At 52.8% G+C, this 18412-nt stretch overlaps 9 protein-coding genes across 9 annotated transcripts, besides 1 other annotated feature; 6 read left to right on the top strand and 3 right to left on the bottom strand.

Annotated features, from left to right (window-relative positions):
* Positions 1-121: 121 nt before the first annotated feature.
* CPAR01_00491 (uncharacterized protein) lies at positions 122-1990 on the top strand (the record flags this gene model as incomplete). Its single annotated transcript, XM_060484783.1, has 1 exon — positions 122-1990. The coding sequence occupies one exon, from the start codon at positions 122-124 to the stop codon at positions 1988-1990; it is 1869 nt and encodes a 622-aa protein (XP_060355640.1).
* Positions 1991-2178: 188 nt separating this feature from the next.
* Positions 2179-3269, bottom strand: CPAR01_00492 (uncharacterized protein; the record flags this gene model as incomplete). The annotated part of the gene is made up of 3 exons (XM_060484784.1): positions 2179-2387; positions 2506-2955; positions 3023-3269. 3 exons carry the CDS (start codon positions 3267-3269, stop codon positions 2179-2181), a joined length of 906 nt encoding a protein of 301 aa, XP_060355641.1.
* A 2021-nt stretch (positions 3270-5290) lies between these two features.
* Positions 5291-5695, bottom strand: CPAR01_00493 (uncharacterized protein; the record flags this gene model as incomplete). The annotated part of the gene is made up of 1 exon (XM_060484785.1): positions 5291-5695. The coding sequence occupies one exon, from the start codon at positions 5693-5695 to the stop codon at positions 5291-5293; it is 405 nt and encodes a 134-aa protein (XP_060355642.1).
* Positions 5696-6710: 1015 nt separating this feature from the next.
* CPAR01_00494 (uncharacterized protein) lies at positions 6711-7847 on the top strand (the record flags this gene model as incomplete). Its single annotated transcript, XM_060484786.1, has 4 exons — positions 6711-6826; positions 6880-6894; positions 7127-7255; positions 7526-7847. 4 exons carry the CDS (start codon positions 6711-6713, stop codon positions 7845-7847), a joined length of 582 nt encoding a protein of 193 aa, XP_060355643.1.
* Positions 7848-8900: 1053 nt separating this feature from the next.
* Positions 8901-9470, top strand: CPAR01_00495 (uncharacterized protein; the record flags this gene model as incomplete). Its single annotated transcript, XM_060484787.1, has 2 exons — positions 8901-8992; positions 9176-9470. The coding sequence occupies 2 exons, from the start codon at positions 8901-8903 to the stop codon at positions 9468-9470; spliced, it is 387 nt and encodes a 128-aa protein (XP_060355644.1).
* A 584-nt stretch (positions 9471-10054) lies between these two features.
* Positions 10055-10120: a sequence feature (Short protein (CPAR01_00496, KAK1546529.1) was converted to a misc_feature.).
* A 1085-nt stretch (positions 10121-11205) lies between these two features.
* On the bottom strand, positions 11206-11301 carry CPAR01_00497 (uncharacterized protein; the record flags this gene model as incomplete). The annotated part of the gene is made up of 1 exon (XM_060484788.1): positions 11206-11301. The coding sequence occupies one exon, from the start codon at positions 11299-11301 to the stop codon at positions 11206-11208; it is 96 nt and encodes a 31-aa protein (XP_060355645.1).
* A 182-nt stretch (positions 11302-11483) lies between these two features.
* CPAR01_00498 (uncharacterized protein) lies at positions 11484-11771 on the top strand (the record flags this gene model as incomplete). The annotated part of the gene is made up of 1 exon (XM_060484789.1): positions 11484-11771. One exon carries the CDS (start codon positions 11484-11486, stop codon positions 11769-11771), a length of 288 nt encoding a protein of 95 aa, XP_060355646.1.
* Positions 11772-12135: 364 nt separating this feature from the next.
* CPAR01_00499 (uncharacterized protein) lies at positions 12136-12399 on the top strand (the record flags this gene model as incomplete). Its single annotated transcript, XM_060484790.1, has 1 exon — positions 12136-12399. One exon carries the CDS (start codon positions 12136-12138, stop codon positions 12397-12399), a length of 264 nt encoding a protein of 87 aa, XP_060355647.1.
* Positions 12400-16542: 4143 nt separating this feature from the next.
* Positions 16543-18288, top strand: CPAR01_00500 (short-chain dehydrogenase/reductase family Oxidoreductase; the record flags this gene model as incomplete). Its single annotated transcript, XM_060484791.1, has 4 exons — positions 16543-16633; positions 16689-16765; positions 17060-17796; positions 17922-18288. The coding sequence occupies 4 exons, from the start codon at positions 16543-16545 to the stop codon at positions 18286-18288; spliced, it is 1272 nt and encodes a 423-aa protein (XP_060355648.1).
* Positions 18289-18412: the final 124 nt, after the last annotated feature.

Below are 18412 nucleotides of genomic sequence, written 5' to 3' on the forward strand. Positions count from 1 at the left end.
TCCGTGTAGGAATATGTAGCGGAAAAGGTATCTCTTAAAATCTCTGTTCATCTCCTGCTCGCGTGCTCACGTTTCTCAAGGTTCAGGAAATTCGGGTAGGAATACGGTCGTTTCTTTTGCCATGGCTTCGAAAATTGAGTACAGCTCCCTCCAACGGGATGTGTCCGATGAGGACCGGGCCTCTGCCGAAAAGAACATGCCGCAAAGTGGGTCTTTGTCATCGGACGGACAGCTACACTATGGCGGGACCACGGCCGAACGCATGTTTAGGTTCCAAGACTTCAAGTTCCTCAAGATTTACATCTCTTGCATCTTGGTATACCTTCTTGCTGCGGTGGCGGCGGTTGTCTGGTCGTATCAGGGACCCGCGGTCGACAGAGACTACTACATGCAACGCGTCTTTCGCACGCCAGACTCCTTGAAGGTCGATCAGCTTTACTCTGGTATCGCCCTCTCAGCACTACTTGCCCCGGCGGGCATGTTGGTCCAATGGATCATGCACGACTTCCGACACCTTCGACTCTTCGCTCTCACGGCGCAGCGGCCGGTTCTCTTGGCGGACTTGGACAAGATAGGAGACGACTCGAGTGCTTGGACGCTGCGGATACTGGGAAAATACTCGTGGTGGTACGCCGTCATGCAGGCCGCGCTCATCGTCATTCGCACCTCGATCGTTCCCGTCGGCACTCTTATGCTCACGACCGGAGCTTATTACGAAAACATCACCGGAGTTGACGTCGTCGGAATGCCCATCCTTCCCTCAAACGACTCCTCCGTTACGAGATTGGCCAACGCGATGGGTTGGGACGGGCAGGGAACCTTCAAGCAGACTCTTGATGACAACGACAACTTCCTTTCGCGAACCGTCTACACCTTTGTTGGTAACATCGTCAGCCAAAGTGCCCTCGTCGACGTCTTCTCGGGCGTCATTGGCCCCATTCCGACGCACAACCTAACCTTCAACGTTAACACGACCTACCACGGCCTTATTCTGTATCACTGGGACGCCAACTGCGAAGCAGCGACCGAAATACCATTCACCACCTCCGTCAACGGCGTCAACGCTTCATACACCTTTACCCTTCCCGATTCCACCAACCAGACGATCGATCTCACCCCCCGAAAACAGGAATCGCAGAGCCTGCGTCTCTGGAACAGCGCAGCCAACAACTCCATCAACAACGTTCCCATCGGTGGCACCACATACTTCATCTCCGCAGGCCCCTCCTCATCCCTCAAAGCCGAGACTCGCACCAATGATAGCAGCCTTACACAGACTGCCGAGGGTCACTGGATCTCCCGCACCAAGTGCACTCCCGAATTCTCATGGGAAGTCGGCGCCTGCACGTTCAACGGCACCTTGATGACGGATTGCGTGGGCAACCCAGGATCAAACACCACAGCCATCGATACGGCGGCATTAAACGTACTGAAGGACTACATGACTGCCATTCCCTGGTGGATCTTCCGCGAGCAGCTCCAAATCGTTGACAAAACGATCGATACTCTCTACGCGATCCCTACATCAGCAGACTGGGGCCACTTCTTCGGCAACATTGCACAGTCCATCGCCGCCATCTCGACGGCAGGATACTTTGGCACCGCCAGCGTGCCTGCAGTGGCGAGGGTCAAGGAGGATGTGTACATCATGCGGACAGTGGTGCTGTGGATCGTGCTGGCGATGCTGAGCGTCGTCTTCTTTGTCAGTTGTCTGGATATATGGAGGAGCAAGTCGCGCGGTCTGCCATTCAGAGCAGCGACGTTCTTGGCTATTGCGAATGCCGTTAGAGGGCCGTGGTGGGACCAGGAACTGCATGGAAGCTGTGCTGCTGATGAGGTGACGATGCAGAAGAGGAGTTCGGCGTCGGTCATGTTTGGGGTTGATGCGAATAATCCGTATCACTTGGGGTTGCTGCCGGCGGTGCTGCCAATTCAGCGGGATAGACCGTACTTTGGCATTGGGAGGCGCAAGGGACCGGAAAGATCATAGGCCACTTGGAAATTACATCTAAAGATTCACCCTGATGTGAGGCATCGATGTTGATGCATGTTCTGGTTCATGTCTAGTGATCTCATCCCACTTCATCTACACGCCTAACTCCAGTCATCACCTACTATCCCTTCCAGCCTTTGTACTCCTCTAAAAACATCATCCGCAGCCCTCTCGTTTTATCAAAATCACTTGCGAACTTCCCCCAGAGGAATGCTCATCCCGTGACGCCCGCTGTATTTGGAAACCTCGGCCGGCTTCCAGCCACCACGCTGCAAGAGACTCTCGTCCTCAAGACGGAATACCTCAACCTTGAGTGGGCGACAGCATTTGATCATCTCCTCCTCGCTGTCCTCGCCGAAGCCCCAAAGCGAGAGATCGCCACCAGGGCAGGTGCCTACGATACCAGTCAGTCATGTGCTCACAGCTGTTTAACAGCTTTCACCGATCCAGGCTGTTGGATCCAATGTAGTCGCAGCGCAAACACGCTCACAAGGGAAAGGGGTAACACCTACTCAAAGCCATCAAAAGATCCTGCTCAGCCAAAAACTCAAGGTGATCACCAGGTTGCGCAGGGCAGGGGTTCATAAAGTACCGCCCCTGCTCATCCAAGCCAGTTACTTGGAAAATGTTAATCACGTCATGGACATCCTGCTCGTTCAGTCCGTACGGCACCACCGCGCGCGTCAAGTTGGAATGACACTGGAAGTTGTAGTTGCCACCGCTGAGAACGGTGTTGATGTACGGATCGCAGCGCGTGCCGAGGAGATCGTGCACACGCCCGCCGTGCTCATCCTCGCCGTACCAGTCCAGAGAGTCCTTGATGATGGTGGCTAGCGGGCGCATGTAAGGCAAGTTGGACCAGAGGCGATCGCCCGTCGAAACATGGCTGGCGTGGAGCTGCTTGGTGCGACTCGCCCAGAAGCGTTCGCGGGGGTTGTGGGCGTTCCAGATGTTCAAGTCACCTGTAGTCGGAATGAGCACCCCTCGTTATGAGAAGAGGAGTCTTTATCTTTCATCTTCGCGACGTACCGACTTGAGGACCCTCCGGTGTGCTGATCCTCACAATTGAACCGGCGGGTGCTTTCCATGCTCTTCCTGACCGAATTGGCAGCGTGAACTCCTCAATTAACACTCTCTTTGCCTGCTGTGCGGATCCGTACAGCTCCTTGTCGACTGTGAGCACCGAGCCGGCGGTCGGGAGATAAGCCGGAACGGGCTTCGGGATCGGCTTCCGATCTTTCAGACGCTGCGCGGGATCCATGTCGGCGGCTGACATTTCGTCACTTCTGTTGGCGATTCGGTCGAGTGAAGGAGAGGGGGGAACTTGGCAGAGTAACGCTTTGAGTAAAGAAGGAACGCGAATAGCTTGTACACTATGAACGGAAGACGACTGAAGTTCTTATATCATGGTGCTTGTGGCATCCCGATACCATCAACCGGGAGAACCCCGCTACTTTGGCACTTTGGATACACAAAGTTCCTTACGTAAAGCCTACCTTTGGAGGTGGTTAAGGCAAGAGACTCCGACAGTAGGATGACGGCCGATGCCGGTCCTTTTACTCGTGCTGTCTCCACTCCTCCAACGCCGGCAACTCTCTGCGAAGTGCGCCTGTTATCAAAAAATGCGTATCAAACAAGCTACATATGTCTTGTGGACGCAATTCCGGCGCCAATACAACTGTATTCACTCGCTGATTGTGCAACTTGTGCTCTTCAGCATCATTATACCAATAGCTGCAATGCGCTCAGCTGTAGACGCATCAAACGAGAAAACGTTGGGTAAGTGGAGCACAGTCGCGAATCGCCCTCATTCGGGAGCTGGTCGATGAGATCCATAAAAAAAAAAAGTGTCACACACTTATGTGGGCTACACATTGCCTCGTGGCGGAATCGAACCGCCGATCTTCTCATGTCACTAATACTAGTGAGACGCTATACCACTTAGCCAACAAGGCTTGAATGCTGTGACAAAAAGTGCTAGTAAGAACCCTCAGGGTTGGGCTGGCTCGGTGGGCCACGACTGACGATGGAGTCTAGAACGGCGGCAGAGAGAGTCGGGCGCTGCCTCTTCAGCGACTGATAGGCTTTTGGTCCACTCAAGTTACTAACAAACTTGAAGAAAGTTTCAAAAAGCTTATAGAACATGAATCCGGGGTCTCTCTTTAACAAATGAATTTGTGGCGGAGGACTCATAGTGCCGGACAGTCAGACTCCCGTGGAGGTCAAGAATCAGAGAATCAGATCCATCATTCATACTAATGGTAGATTGTTTTGAGAAATGAGGGCTCATGAGATTATTCCTACAACTTATAAGGCGGTCATCGAAACTTTGAAACCCCAAGCAAAGTCAGGACAAAACACCTTCATACTAACATAACACTTATTATCTTCGGAATTTGAGTTAGTGAGATATGATTCTCAGATCTTTATACTATATTCGTAGATTAGACTATGAGAGGTCAAGGGGACCGTGGAAAGCCTCCTCCGTAAAAAGTTCTGTTCACATGATACGATGCCGTATGTGAACTAATTCAATCTCTGAATCTCATCTTTTCGCCGGTCTCTCTATTTTTGCTTGGAGATGGTCCGCACCTTACAAAAGTGGTTATGAATCTTTAGAGCGTTTTGTGCGCTACTTCCTTGCTGTTATTTCACTCACGTAGATGCTGAAAGCGTAAGATATAAGAATTGTGGGTAAGTTAAAGTTTGGTTGGGAATTATAGGTTATTACATGTTATTGCTGTCAAGACACTTAGATGAACCATCATATTATCACGTGGTCGATGTATCATATATGCCGTGGCCTCCTCGACCAAATACTGTGACGAAATTAGCTGAATAGATTTTGGGTAGCTGAAAGTTAAGATCAGGGCCCCAAATTCACTGTTGGTAGGCAATAAACACCTTCAACATCCTGACCCTTACAATCCGCTATGATGACTCAAAGTCTAAGGCCAAATTTAGAATATCAAACAACTCGGGATATTACTACCGAGATTTTTTGACCTTGTGCTATTGCCTAGACAGAGTTCGGGCGTAATATAAGAAAGCCTGCTTCGTTCGTCCAGTCACATTATCCCTCTCGGAATTCCAGACCGCTATTCTGCCTGCTTGTTCCGGAACATCGAATGGATAGACAGGATCTTATCGACTGCATACACCAACAACGCCTCCTGCTTGTCTGGGGTACTTACACGTCACCGTGTGACACCTCGGGATACAAGTATCGGGCCATATGTCCTCGGTACCCGCGTTTATTTGGTGGTACTTTGTCAACAAGGTGTGTATCGAGTGGAATTAGCCGGTACAATGTCGTTCGATATCCGCTACACCCAAGAGATGAAAGGACAAAGGCTTTTCAGCGATATCACCCACCATCACGGTAACCTGGTCACTCACTACCAATGGTGTTCTAGAACGGCCCAAACAGCCTCTTGCCAACAGCATTTGTACCAGAGTGAAAAGACCATGTAAGAAGTTCAGCAATGACTGTGGAGGTTCGTATCCAGGGTTAGAGCCCGCCGACCTTCGAGTGGCCCAACCAGAAGCATCACAAGTCTGGAGGCCTCTACGAATCGGGGCATACAATATGCGGAAACCAGTGGCTGCTGCAGAAAGTCTCGTGAATTGCAGACCAGTCAGCAGCGTCGAGACGCGGCAGGCGCATGTGTATCTCAGAAGCGTTGGCTGGATCCGCGTCATTGAGTCAACATCCCAGCACCGGAATAATTACCCTTGAATAGCTAATCGCACTCTAAAATACGCATTTCTTCGTTGATGTCCGTATCCGTCACATCTCATTCCCAGATCAATCCATCCTTTGGGCGAGGTATTCGACGAAGAGCTTCTTCTTTCGGGCCGACTCGATAGCAACCAAAAAGCCACGTCTCTCGGAAACTTTTCTTGCGAGCGAAAGGAGATATCCCAGACTTCCTTCTTGGCTTTTTTGTTTCGTGGTCTGTTCGCACAACACGCCCAGCGGCGCCAAATCTGCTTGCCGTGGGCAGCAATTTCAATCAGCCTCGGAGGTGCCGTATTAGTGGCCTTCCAGAAAGAGATTGGACCTTTGGGCTTCATTGTGCGATGAACTGTTTTCCGTATCCGTAGTTGTTTTTTGCGCCCGACGCCCAGGGACCCTCAAGCAAGGGTCACCATGTCTTCATACATGAGCCTGCACGGCAAGTCCAGCCAAGGCGCAGCACCATAAATGTTAGTCACGCTAGGCATCCAACGTCGCAACCGCAGCTAAGGACATTTGCTGCAACTAAGGATATGAAGGAACATGTGGAAAGTGGAAAAAGAGGATGTGTCAACGGGTAACAAGACAAGACACGCGTTGCGGATGACTTGTGACTGTTCATACCTCTTGGGTCTTGCGTACGATCTGTGTTGCGCGTCAGAGTGTTTCTGCCAGGGCAGAGGATCACCAGTAGCGTGACGCGGAACGGACGAGCGTAAAATATTCGCAGGTCTTGGTGTTTAGTAATGCCTCAACTCCTGGAAGCCTTCTGCGGGACCCGGGTTCCTCCTCGGTTGATCACGTATTCTGGTAAGGCAGAGGATCGACCGGTTTGCACGGGGGCTGGAGACAGCAACGGCAACGGGCCAACGGCCAAACCGCGAGATCCTCGGAGGCGGAGTCAGTGTGACAGCGTGCCAAGCGGGAAGGGGTGTGGTGTTGTCGGCGGCCTAGGACTACGCAAGCTGCAATGTCACAATGTGGACGGCTGCGCAACAGCGAAGAGAAAACGAGAAAACATCCTTTGAAGATGCGCAGGAACGTGCAAAGGAACGTGCAAAGGAACGTGCAAAGGAACGTCTCGTCGGGTTCGCGTGGGGGTGGGACGGTTCTTGTTCGCGTTGCGCTGCTTGGACAGTTGGTTTAGCATGAGCGAGGGCACGTAAGCCCGTGTGGACTCGTCAATGGGAAATCAAAACCGCGGGTTTCGAGACAAAGAGGACCCTGAAAGGAGGTGTCACATTGACGCGGACAAGTTTATCTTCCCGTCTGGCAAACACATGCCAAAATAGCTGTCGCGTACATAGTGACTTAAGCTCAGGCACTCTGCCAAGGTACCTTACTCTTGCCAGTAGGGTAGCATTCACAAGAATCCCATCTCAAGGATTTTGTAGGAACTTTTTCCTTTCTCACACTGCCATGTGCGTTACCGTTACGCGTCCAGTCTGTCTCGATCCGGCACAGACACCTGAACCTGAGGGCCAGGCCAGCTGGGGCTCCATCGAAGTTATCCTGATCCATAAGTATGGTGACGGAACAGAGCTCCGGCAGTTGTGCACATCACATCACGCAACGTTTGTGGGAAATACACTCAATTTGACGGGCGAGGTTGGAGTGCAATAAGCTTCGGCTCGCTTGCTTAGCTTGCAGTGGCCAGGTTCCATCGCGAGAATCCGTCTGTCACCCATATGGAACTCGAACAGGCCTCCTCCATATCATCAAGTACGGAGTTCCCAAAGTTCAGAGTACCTTTGACCTGGATACATGAGCAGTTAGACCAGCTACCTACCTAGGGACGCACGGGGAAAGGGTCCGGAGCTGGGTCCGGGTCGGCGAGGCGAGAAAAGAGGCGAGGAAATCGTCAAAGGATCCCAGGGCCAGCTACCCCCGGCCGCCGCCGTCGTGCCACCACCTACACTCAACTTGAAACCGAAAATCTCCTATTCTGAGCTATCGTGGATCGTGGAACCCCTCGCTACTCTCTCTTCTCTCTGTCAAGCTCACCTCCTGATCTGTGCCTCTATCTCCTCTTCCTCCTTCGTGCCACCTGTTCGAAACTGCGATTCAAGCGACCAGGCTCAAGGGCCACACGGTACACCAACGGGATGCGCGTGATGCACGATGCACGATGTCGACATTGCGACACCAAGAGCCCAGTCCCCTCGGCGGCGGCGTCTAGCTCGCTTACAAGGTTACATTGATCGTGATTGAACCCAGACCCCCCGTTCAGCCGCCGCGGATTATGCGCGCTCTATTTGCTTTACTGCGCGCGCAGCAGCAGCAGGCCAGCTCCAGGCTGTGCTGTAGATGGTGATGCGACTTGCACGAGTCGGTTTGTCCCATGTTTGCATTGTCGGCATCGCATTTTTCGGCGAAGGCCTAGACCGTTCTCAATCCCCCCCCTTCCTGCGGTGGAACTGTCAAAAGTCAAGTTGTACAACGCGGCGTGAGTGACTGCACAAAGGGGGCATCCAGGAATAGAGTGACAAGAAGGCAGCCGCACTAACGTTGATAGCCGTGAGATAGCTTCCCCGGTGCCGCCTTGCAAATAACGGCTCTCCAGTTTCGAGACAAGTGATGAGCAAGACGACACGTGTGATCAGGCCAGAAGCCGTTGATCTGAAGTTCGGGAGACCTTTCCATTCGGGCAACGATTTCCCACTTCGGGCCGGAGCATGCCCACAGTTTGCTCCTGTCCGTAGATTGGTTTGCCGCCTCGCCAAAACGCTTCCATGGCCGCTTGGTAAAAATCGCTCACTGGAGAAATGGAGAATGGAGAAGGACGGACTGCACTGATCCGCGCTGTGCCCAACCCGTGGCCCGCGTGGCTATATGTACAGTACCCTTGATCTTATGACTGCAGCTTCAACGGCGTCGGCGAGTTCAGCCTCTCTTGGTCTCGTCAGATGTCGGTCCCAGATAGAAGGGAGGGATGCCGAAACAGAACGGAAATACATTATAAGCCTGGCTGATAGTAGGGTGCTGATATTACAGGTCGGCCTTGGGGAGCAGCAGAGAGCAGCCATGAAGGAAGCATCGAAATTAGAGTGTAGCTTCGCATATGGGCATCAACGCATGTAATGTACATGAGCATTTGAGAACGGGAATGGCCTTCTTTCAGGAATAGGCGGTTTTTCTGCGAATGGAGTCGCGCAGATCCACTCGAGAATGAGCTTATACGAGGGGTTGGAACGGCGCGCGAGTGGCCTCTTTGATTATGGCTTGCTGCCAGTCTGCGCTGCTGCAGTAATAAGTCACCGGTTAGTAAAGTGAAGGGCAATGATCGCCGGGACATCTCGTATTAGCGACGAGGCATTTCGATCGAGTGTGTCCAATCGGAGGCGCTGAGTTGAAATGACAGTCTGCAGGATTTTTTTCTTCCGGTGCCATTTCTCCCTCATAATCTCATGTGTAGATAGATGCCTTACTGTGGACATGTGAAGGATGCTGGCTTCGAAAGACCACATTAGCAGTACCAAGACAATGTGTGTCTTGGTCAACAACCGTTCCGACCTCCCGAAGCTGCAAAACAATTGGAACACATTCATGGCCAAGGCGAATACCTTCAAAACGCATCCCGCGGCCGACAGTGCCAAAAGGGCTGAATGGAAGACAAAGGGAGCCGAAATAGAGGCAACTTGGGGGCCGTTTCTGCCCAAGGTTCCAGACGGCATGCTCAAGGGCCAACTCAAAATGACGGGAAATGCAGCCTTGGAGGGGCCGCAAAAGTTCGGCTAACTGGTTAAACGAGCCCCTCAAACTTGAGTCAAAATACCCAATATCCAGACTTGTATGCCACATTGCGTGCATCTTTCAAACATAATGTTCAACATTGAACCCTATAATCACCGCCATGTATCCGTACACCCGCACAAAAAGAGAGGTCATCAAAAGATTTGATTGCTGGTGGTGAAGTGAATTCGTACGAGAATAGAGTGGCTCGTGTTTCTGAAACACTGTCAATTTGTTCTAGAATCCTATTAATAGTGGCGGCATCCTTGAGGCCCTGGACAGCCCTGGCTGACGGGAAATGGATGGGCAAAGCAAAAATGCGCTCTCCACGCTGGGAGGAAGAGAAGCATAGTTTACGGATACACCATAGTAGAGCAGAAGGGGTCTCAATGGATCAGAAGGTCAGAGCCAAAACCAGAGAAAGAAAGCTCTCAAACACTTTGGAGAGCAAAGAAAGGAGAGCCTGGCCCAAACCCCAGTGCCCCTGGATGATGCCGCGACGGCACTCGTTCTCCCAGACAGTGGACGCAACGGACTTCAGCGAACAGGTCCCCCGCGGGTCCTCCTCAACTAAGGTAACCTTAGTCATTATGCGCAACCTCTGGGCGCAAGTTCTTGAATTCCGTGGCATCTACCTGTGCCTGGGTGCTGGCTAGAGTACTACCCAGGTCTAGGCACTGCGCAGAGACTGGGGGGCAGAGAGAAGGGGAACGACATACAAATTCTGGAACCTGGAACCGCCCTGGAGCCGTTCTGGCGCATTGGTCAGTGTCTGGTACACTGGTGCGCGCCCCTCTCCGTGTATCCGTACCTTTTATGGCGCTGGGTCTCTTTGTTCCTTGCCCATTCTTACTCCACAGCCCCGGCAAGCGAAAGGACTGGACACACACTGGCCAAAGGTAGAGCTGCTGCTGTAGCAGAGAGAGAGAGAGCGAGAGAGGCAGCTGGCAGCAGAGTAAAGGCGAGTAAAAGCGGTACCACAGTTTGGGCGAGCCCACAGTCAAGGGACGTGAGATATCCACAGCCCTCGGTCCAGCCATGCGCCCCTCCCTAAATCTCTCTTCCCAGGCCATGGGGAGCCGTGGGAGACGGACAAGGCAGAGTTGTAGAAAGCCATGGAGTAATATGTACATTACCACAGAACCTTGCAGCTCAAGGTACCTGTGTCCTTGTAGATATCCGCAGTACCTTTTACCCAGTACACATGTGTGATGAGGAAGGGCGACGAGGGTCTCGATGGGCAATGAGCGATGGGATGGGATGCTGCTGCTGTGTAACTACAGTACCAGGCGACCATGGCAAGGCCATGTTGTTTGTTCGCTGCCCCCTTCCAGACCCCTTCCCCCTCCCGTGGATGCCGTGAGGCGTGAGATGATAAAGACCCTTTCAAGTCCCCCTCCACAACCACTGCTTTTTTTGCTCTCTTTTTCTGCCCTCGATAACCCTTTGCTGTGCATCTGCTTGTCTGGAACATTCCTGTTGACTGCGTTGCTTCCTCTCCTTATCCCATCCAATCTTGACTCTCCTCTTTGCAGTTTCGTCACCACCGCTACCACCACAATCACCACCGCTACAACCAAATCCAGAAACCCCTCCACATCCTCTAGACGGTTCCCTCGGTATTTACACTTCCAGACAAAGAAACTTCCGTCATTCCGTCTCCAGTGTCGACGCCATAGATTTTTAAAGGGACTTTGCCTGCTAGCCAGAGCAGACCGGAAAGGATTCTTTGGAAGATTGATTACACATCTCGGCCAGCAGAAACGGGAAACAATCTACTTTTACTATTAGTAACCCGGTGTCGACGAACCTCCCCGAAAGTAAACGACGACAACATCAGCAACAGTCACGACAAACACTTCTCTCGCCAACAGCTCGAAGAAGAAGAACAACAACTACAGCAACAGCAACTGGACAACACCCGATTCGACGACAATAACATCGTCGATCAACAGCAACACCGGTCTCCCCCAAATAACCCCCAAAACCTTCACCACGGCTTCTCCAGCGATCGCCACCATGGGTTCCCCGAGTGGACCCCTCCGACCCCGAGCGTCGTCAAATTTCATGGGCATCCGCGCATCTGGGTTCCCGCCGTCCATGACGCCGCAAGAAAAGCACCTCTTCTCAACCCACGTCAACACGGCCACGACACGCCTCTCGAGCACAATGGCCGCCAGCGAGACGGGCGAGGGCTACGTGTTTGTCGTCTACTTCCACAAGACCACCGCCGCCGACGCTCTCGCCCTGCTCCAGGCCGCAGACATCCGAGTCAGGGGCCACGAGATCCAATTTTCCTGGCACTGAGAGAAACTTGGAAACCCGGCACTCGTTTACTTTCTTTCTCCCCTTCTACCTCATTTGAGTAATGAGCTTTCCCAGTGCATCGCTGTGCCTTGATTTTTGAGGCCCGGGCTCCCGGCTGGACTGGACTGGACTTGACTGGACTCTTCTTTTTGTGTGGACCGTGGGTTTATGGGACGGAACTTATGGGCTCATTCTCGACTCAAGCTCTGTCCTGTCACTATGACCCCCCGATCCGTTTCTCGACTTCACACACATTTGAGGTCCTGCGTCCTGCCGCCTGCCGGGATTTGACAGCTTTCTGAACCGGTTCGAGAGGGATCATCCCGTGTGTTCTCTCTGCTTCTGGTTCTCTCCATTTTACTCTATGTCTTTTCAATATTCACATATCCCCCCTCCCTCCAGGCTCCAGACATCTCAAAGAGCAAGACTGTCTTCTCAGAAACTAGACTCCTTGTCTGCTCCAACAACCCCCCTACCCTACCTCTACCCTCCCTTCCATCCTCCAATTCCCGCCCGACCGCCCCGGGACGAATCCTTCAGCGATCCATCCTCCACCCTACCTCGACCAGTCACCACCCCTCCCCCCTTGCCACTCTTCTCAGAGATCTGCAAGTCTAGGCCATCCTAGACCACCCCATCCCATCCAACTTTCCAGGGCAATCATCCATCTCACCCACACACTGGCTCCTCCGCCCATCTCACCTTATCTCCATCGAGCGATCAATCACTCAATCACGCCAAAAAAGCATCGTGCTTCTCACGTTTCTGCTTGGCTTACTGGCTCTCAACCCCCCTTATCCCGTATATCCGCGCATCCACTACCCACCTCGCAAGCAAGCAAGCAAGGGGGGGGGGGATGCGTTCGGTTCGTCAATGGCCGCAGATGAGCCGCAGATGAACCAAGCCCGTCCAAGTTGTTCGCTCCGCCCGCCCGCACCGCACCGCCCTACTTCTCTATCCCCCGCCCGGGTGGGCCGGCCGGCAACGCTGACGGTCAGGTCGTCGCAGGTGGGAATGAGCAACCCCCGAGAAGGGTACGCCGCAAGGGCAGCGGGACGGGAATTCGGGAAACATGGGAACGAGAGAGAAGAGTCCCTGAGAAAGACAGCAATACAATCGAGATGAGGTGACGCGGATAAAGGGACGCGTTACGCGGCCATCCGCTTCGTCACCACTCCAGCTGCAACCCTCCTCCCCCCTTCGAACGCCAGGCTCGCCGGGCCCATCATCCCACTACTGTTTTTTTTTTTTCATCTTCCCACACTTGGCATCTTGATCGATGATCGAACGGAGCCCCGTTACCAGGCCCGTTGTCAATCTCTGGGTTCCTGATGAAGGGTTGCATTCGAATTCGGCAATCGGCCCCAGTGGGATCCCACGGAGAAAAAGAGTACAAACCACCTAAGATGAGACGGCGCCAACGCAATCAAGGACGGATTATCCGCGATTTCATTTTCAAGGGGCTACCGATTGGAGAACATTTGGGCCGGGGTATCAAACGGTGTGTGGAAGTTCGATCGAAAAATCCACATTGGCATGCAAAGGTTAGTCCAATTGCAACAGTCACAAATACAACACTACACAACCTTTTATTTCCTTCTCTTTTTTTTTTGCTTTTCCTTTACTCATCATATTACGGAATTGCTGCAACTCTTCTTCGGTCTCGCAAGGAATACTCCCCAAGCGGAGAATATCCGACCGCGCAGGCAGGCAACACAGCCAAAAAAGAGACTCTGGCCTTGCATGGAAACATCGGCTGACAGGAGTTCCAGACCAAGTTCGATTTTGATTACCGGCCCGACGTGGGGGAGCATGATGAGGGGACCGGGGAGGGCCTACACCACGAGACCCTGAACGGAGCAAAGGGAACGGGCCTGACTGCACTGCACCACCGTTGCGTTAGCGCCTAGAAGAGGTCAAGGAACAACCCCCGAGCCAGGCCAAGAGGCAGAGGAAACCAACGGAGGAAACCCAAGAGGTGGCTTGGTCTTGGTTTGTGGTTTGAGCTATTGTCTGGTGCAGCGTACACTGCCATCCATCACCATCACCAAAGACAACACCAACCACTCGACGCAACCCAAACCTCCAGAGTTTCCTTTCCGACGTGGTTGGCATTCACACTCAGCGAGGCTTTGCTTCGGGTGACGGCACCTCTTCAGTGTGTTCTTGTGCAATGCAATCCCAACCATATTGCACCATTCGGATTTAGCCTCATTCATCCCTCTTCACACCGCGGGCTCCGTGGAAAGACAATAGAGGAAACAGAGATCCGTACTCGCAATGCAGTGCTGTCTTCATTTTTCTCACTTTCGGAACTGGATCCGAAATCAGTAAAGTTACCTGTAGACTACTCGTCCGTATTGGTCGTATTTGGAAGCTGGAAGCTGGAGGTGGAGGAGAAAGACCGGTCACCGGCCGCACCCAAGTGCTGGTTGCAGCCGAAAAGTGACCAGTCACAAGATAACTGTTTGTCACTTGGAGCTTGGCCTTGTGTCATTAGATCATGTATCCATCCATACAATGCTTAGCAATGAGCAAACAAATATCAAATGTCAAATGTCAAAAATATGCACAGTCACCCCGGACCAATATTGCGCGGTTCGTCTCGCGGTTCCACGGCTCAGATGGCCCCGGGCAAAGACATCGCTGCTTCCAGCCAATTATATAGATTGGATCAGAAACATGCATATGGGCGGGAGCTCACACCGGAGCAATTCCACCTACGCTGTTTGTGATTATCATTGGAACCTCCTGGAAGAGAATGTGCAGCCTGCTTCCCTCTCAGAGTCATCGCCCGTCACCAAACCCCAGGCCCCATAGATAGCTTTCCGCGTAAACATCTGTCATCTCCCCGCTGGCCGTTGCATTGGATGGATGGGCCGACCTGTGCATTCCGTCCAAAGAACCGTTTGCTCAAAGTGAAACAGGGGAAATTCACATTGCGCGGACCCGAGGGACTGGGTTTCCCTGCGTTATAATCCCATCTCCCCGCCGAGAGCATGTTCAGTGTGCCAGCTTCAAGTCCCTTCATTTTCCTCGTTCCTCTTGCTCCAAACGGCAACAAACTACTACTCCATACATACAATCAACCCGTTGATACCTACCCCATAAAACGTCCATAAAACGGAACTGGACGGGCCACGGCACGGGCCCAAGCTGATTTTGACTTCCTCTCTGATGGTCATCTCCCGGTAAACTCGCATGATTCGCATGGACTGGAGACTTGGGGGAGCAGGCAGCCGTGGGGCATCAGTCATCAGGTAGTGTAGAAGAGAACACAAACGGCAAACTCACCGCGGCAATTCTTATTCCCGTGTCATCCCAGCCCGTTCCACCCCGTCTCCCTCTGTTTCGTGATCCATCAGAGAGTCCCGGAGCCATGTGATGTGGAGGGTCCCCCGGCCTCGGCGTAATCTTTGACGCCGTTCATGTGTCTCCCAAGACCCTTCCCAATCCTTCCATCTCTTTTCGGACCCCGAAAGCGAATCCCTCGGATCAGACCCGTTTTCCTCCGCGTGGCATCCGTACTCCGACCATCAGACGGCACGGGAGCAACACAGCAAGCTTCACGTCTAACGTTTTCGCCGATGCTTAAGCTGGACTTTTCTTGCCTGCTAGATTTGGTCACTAGTGGCGCTGGAGTACCAATTGGCTTGCTACCTTTGCTCAACCTATCCCTCCAAGAACCTTGTGTCGTGCGACGCGATCGGAGTGAGTCACTCTCGACGCCAGACCACTTCAAGTAGATTCTGTTGTGCCTGAGCTATCGCACTCTTTGCCTCAGGAGCGCGCGCCGCCAAGCAAGAGCCGGCTTGCTAGCCGATAACCACGAGCTCGAAGCCTTGATGTGTGAAAGAAGCATGATGCCGAAAGGCTGACTACCTCCGCCCGCCATCCCCAAAGCGGACATTCTTCAAATGCCACTGGCTTACATCCCCACCGCTCAAACCGGCATGGCGGCATCATCATTCACTTTGCTTCATTCCGTCATCACATTCCTCAAGCTTCGTCGTTCAGTCCTGTCTTACCACTAGAACGGACCAGCCCGCCCGACGAATAGTCTTCTCACGAATTGCTTACAGACCCGCATGCCCGAATGAGCCTAGCTTTGGACCAGCCACTATGCAGACGGCTTACACTCATGATAGCCTCATCCGTCCAGCGTTACCCAGGAACCTAGCCTTGTTATCGACTATTTTTCGTTGCCCTGACCAGTCACAGCACTTAGAACAGGAAATTCATCATCTTCAGGTCAGGTTTAAATGGGGAAACACACATCGCCGACGGCGTAACATGGTGAATGAAACGGTCGTCAACCAGATGTAGCCTAGGCATGCGTAGGATCCAAGAAAGCGTCAGTGCAGTTCGCTGCGCATATCGAGCGAGGCTTGGGAGTGCATGGAATTCATTGAATAGATATAAAACGAGTGAATACCCTCCTGTCTTTCCATGTTCCCCAAGTCACACAGTCGATCGTGGTCAAGTCTCTGGTCTAAGTTCGGACTAACATCCTCAATATCGCAAATTGCCAAGATACATCTGGGCAGCCGGATAGACCGCAACAGCTGCTACCTCTAGGTCAAGAGGTCATCCTACCCTTGGAACGATTACATATGCTATTGCAATCACGCCTTACCTGGATTAAGAGCGAGATCCCAACCGGCAGCGCTCGACGAATAGGTCCCTCCCGACGTCCTCGCGACATCTAGTGACCGAGTATCCAGCCGACACGACCAACATATGATCCAAGGTACTCGGTTTCCTCGAAACAATGGTGGCCCTTTTTGTCTACGAAAAGGACATGCATGATCCAACTCCGGATATCCCATCTCTCGCAGAGAAGGTCATCTTTATCACGGGCGGTGAGTCTGTTGAGTTCCCATTCTTCCAACTGTCCCTTCAATGCCCAATATGTAGCTTTCGAAGAGAGCAGGGCCTACTTTCCTATAACTTCCGTCTGTCTCCTCTTTCTTCCCTGGGTCTATACGCTCTGTGTGAGACTCACGATCGAGGGATGGATAGCTAAGGCCCAAGACTATAAATTCACCTCCTGCGGTATTGATGTCCAGCTTGATATCGCAAAGAGCTTTCCGGACTCGTGCATGAGCTCTATGCCGCCTCATCCCCATCATTCTACCTTAGCTCATGTTAGCCACGACATATTCCTCCATTCGCTTGCCTTCCCGCCACGCTGGTCTTGGCGATATATCCCTTCCGTAAAGTCAACCTGCCACGAGTACTCCAGTCACGATTCATCCTGAGATTAGCCCTTTTCTCTCAAGTGCTAGATGAGGATCACTCAGGATGCTGTCGATGTCATCAAGAAAGAGAGCCCATCTCCTCCAGAATTACATATATCATCCAACACCTGCTCACCATATACCCACCGTCATCAGACAAGCCTACACCCACAGCACACGAATCCTCGCCCAACAACAACAATCACCAGCACCGATCGGACTAACAACCACATAGGAACAGCAGGCCTAGGCAAATCCACAATCCTCGCCCTCCTAGCTCACAACCCATCACACATCTACTTCTCAGGCCGCTCCCACGCCTCCGCCGAAGCCCTCATCGATGCCGCCGCTTCCTCCTCCTCTTCACCAACCCCTCCACCCCTAACCTTCGTTCCCCTAGACCAAACCTCCCTCCCCTCAATCCGCGCCGCCATCAAGAAACACTTCACTCATACCCGCCTCGATATCCTAATCAACAACGCAGGCATCATGGCCGGCGCCCCCGGCCTCTCAGCCGACGGCTACGAGATTCAATTTGCTACGAATCATCTAGGCCACGCCATGGTTGTTCGAGAGCTACTACCGGTCTTACTACGTACCGCTGGGGGATCTGGATCTTCATCTAGTGACGGCGGCGGCGGCGGCGACGATGCCCCGGCTGACGTACGCATCATCAACCTCACGTCCGTCGGGTACCAAGCCCACCCGCGCGACGGCATCTCCTTCGAGACGCTTGGAACAACACAAACTGGACCGCCGGTTCTGGGCCAATGGATTCGATACGGGTACGTTGCTCATCCTCTTCACCATCCACCCACTCTTGCCCCTTACTTCCCCTAGCCCTCAAAGTCATCACAGGTCTCGAAAAGTAACCCAAGGAATCTCCCAAACTAACATCCCCTCTCACCAGCCAAAGCAAACTCGCAAACATCCTCTTCACCCGCGAACTCGCCCGCCGCCACCCCTCCATAACAACCCTCGCAATCCACCCAGGCGTCGTCGACACAGGCCTAGTAACAAACCAAAGCCGCCTCAACCGCCTCTTCGTCTACCTCCCGCAAACGATCATGGGGTCCTCCGTCCTGACGCCGGAGCAGGGCTGCTGGAACCAGGTCTGGGCCGCGGCGGCGGCCAAGAAGACGGATCTCGTGAATGGCGGGTTTTATATGCCCGTGGGACACTTGGCGGATGATAAGCTGGATAAGGTGGCGACGGATGGGGAGTTGGCTGGACGGCTTTGGCGGTGGACGGAGGATGTTTTGGATCGGGTTGAGTGAGTATGTGTCGGGGTTGTATGGCATTCTCTACTCACTCTTGAGTTGTACTAAATGTCGATTTTATTTTTTCATTGAATAACATGTTTAAAATTTACATGGAATTGAACATGACGAAAGCAACTGC

Source organism: Colletotrichum paranaense, assembly GCF_030867605.1.
Source record: "Colletotrichum paranaense strain IMI 384185 chromosome Unknown Scaffold_1.1, whole genome shotgun sequence".
NCBI lineage: Eukaryota > Fungi > Ascomycota > Sordariomycetes > Glomerellales > Glomerellaceae > Colletotrichum > Colletotrichum paranaense.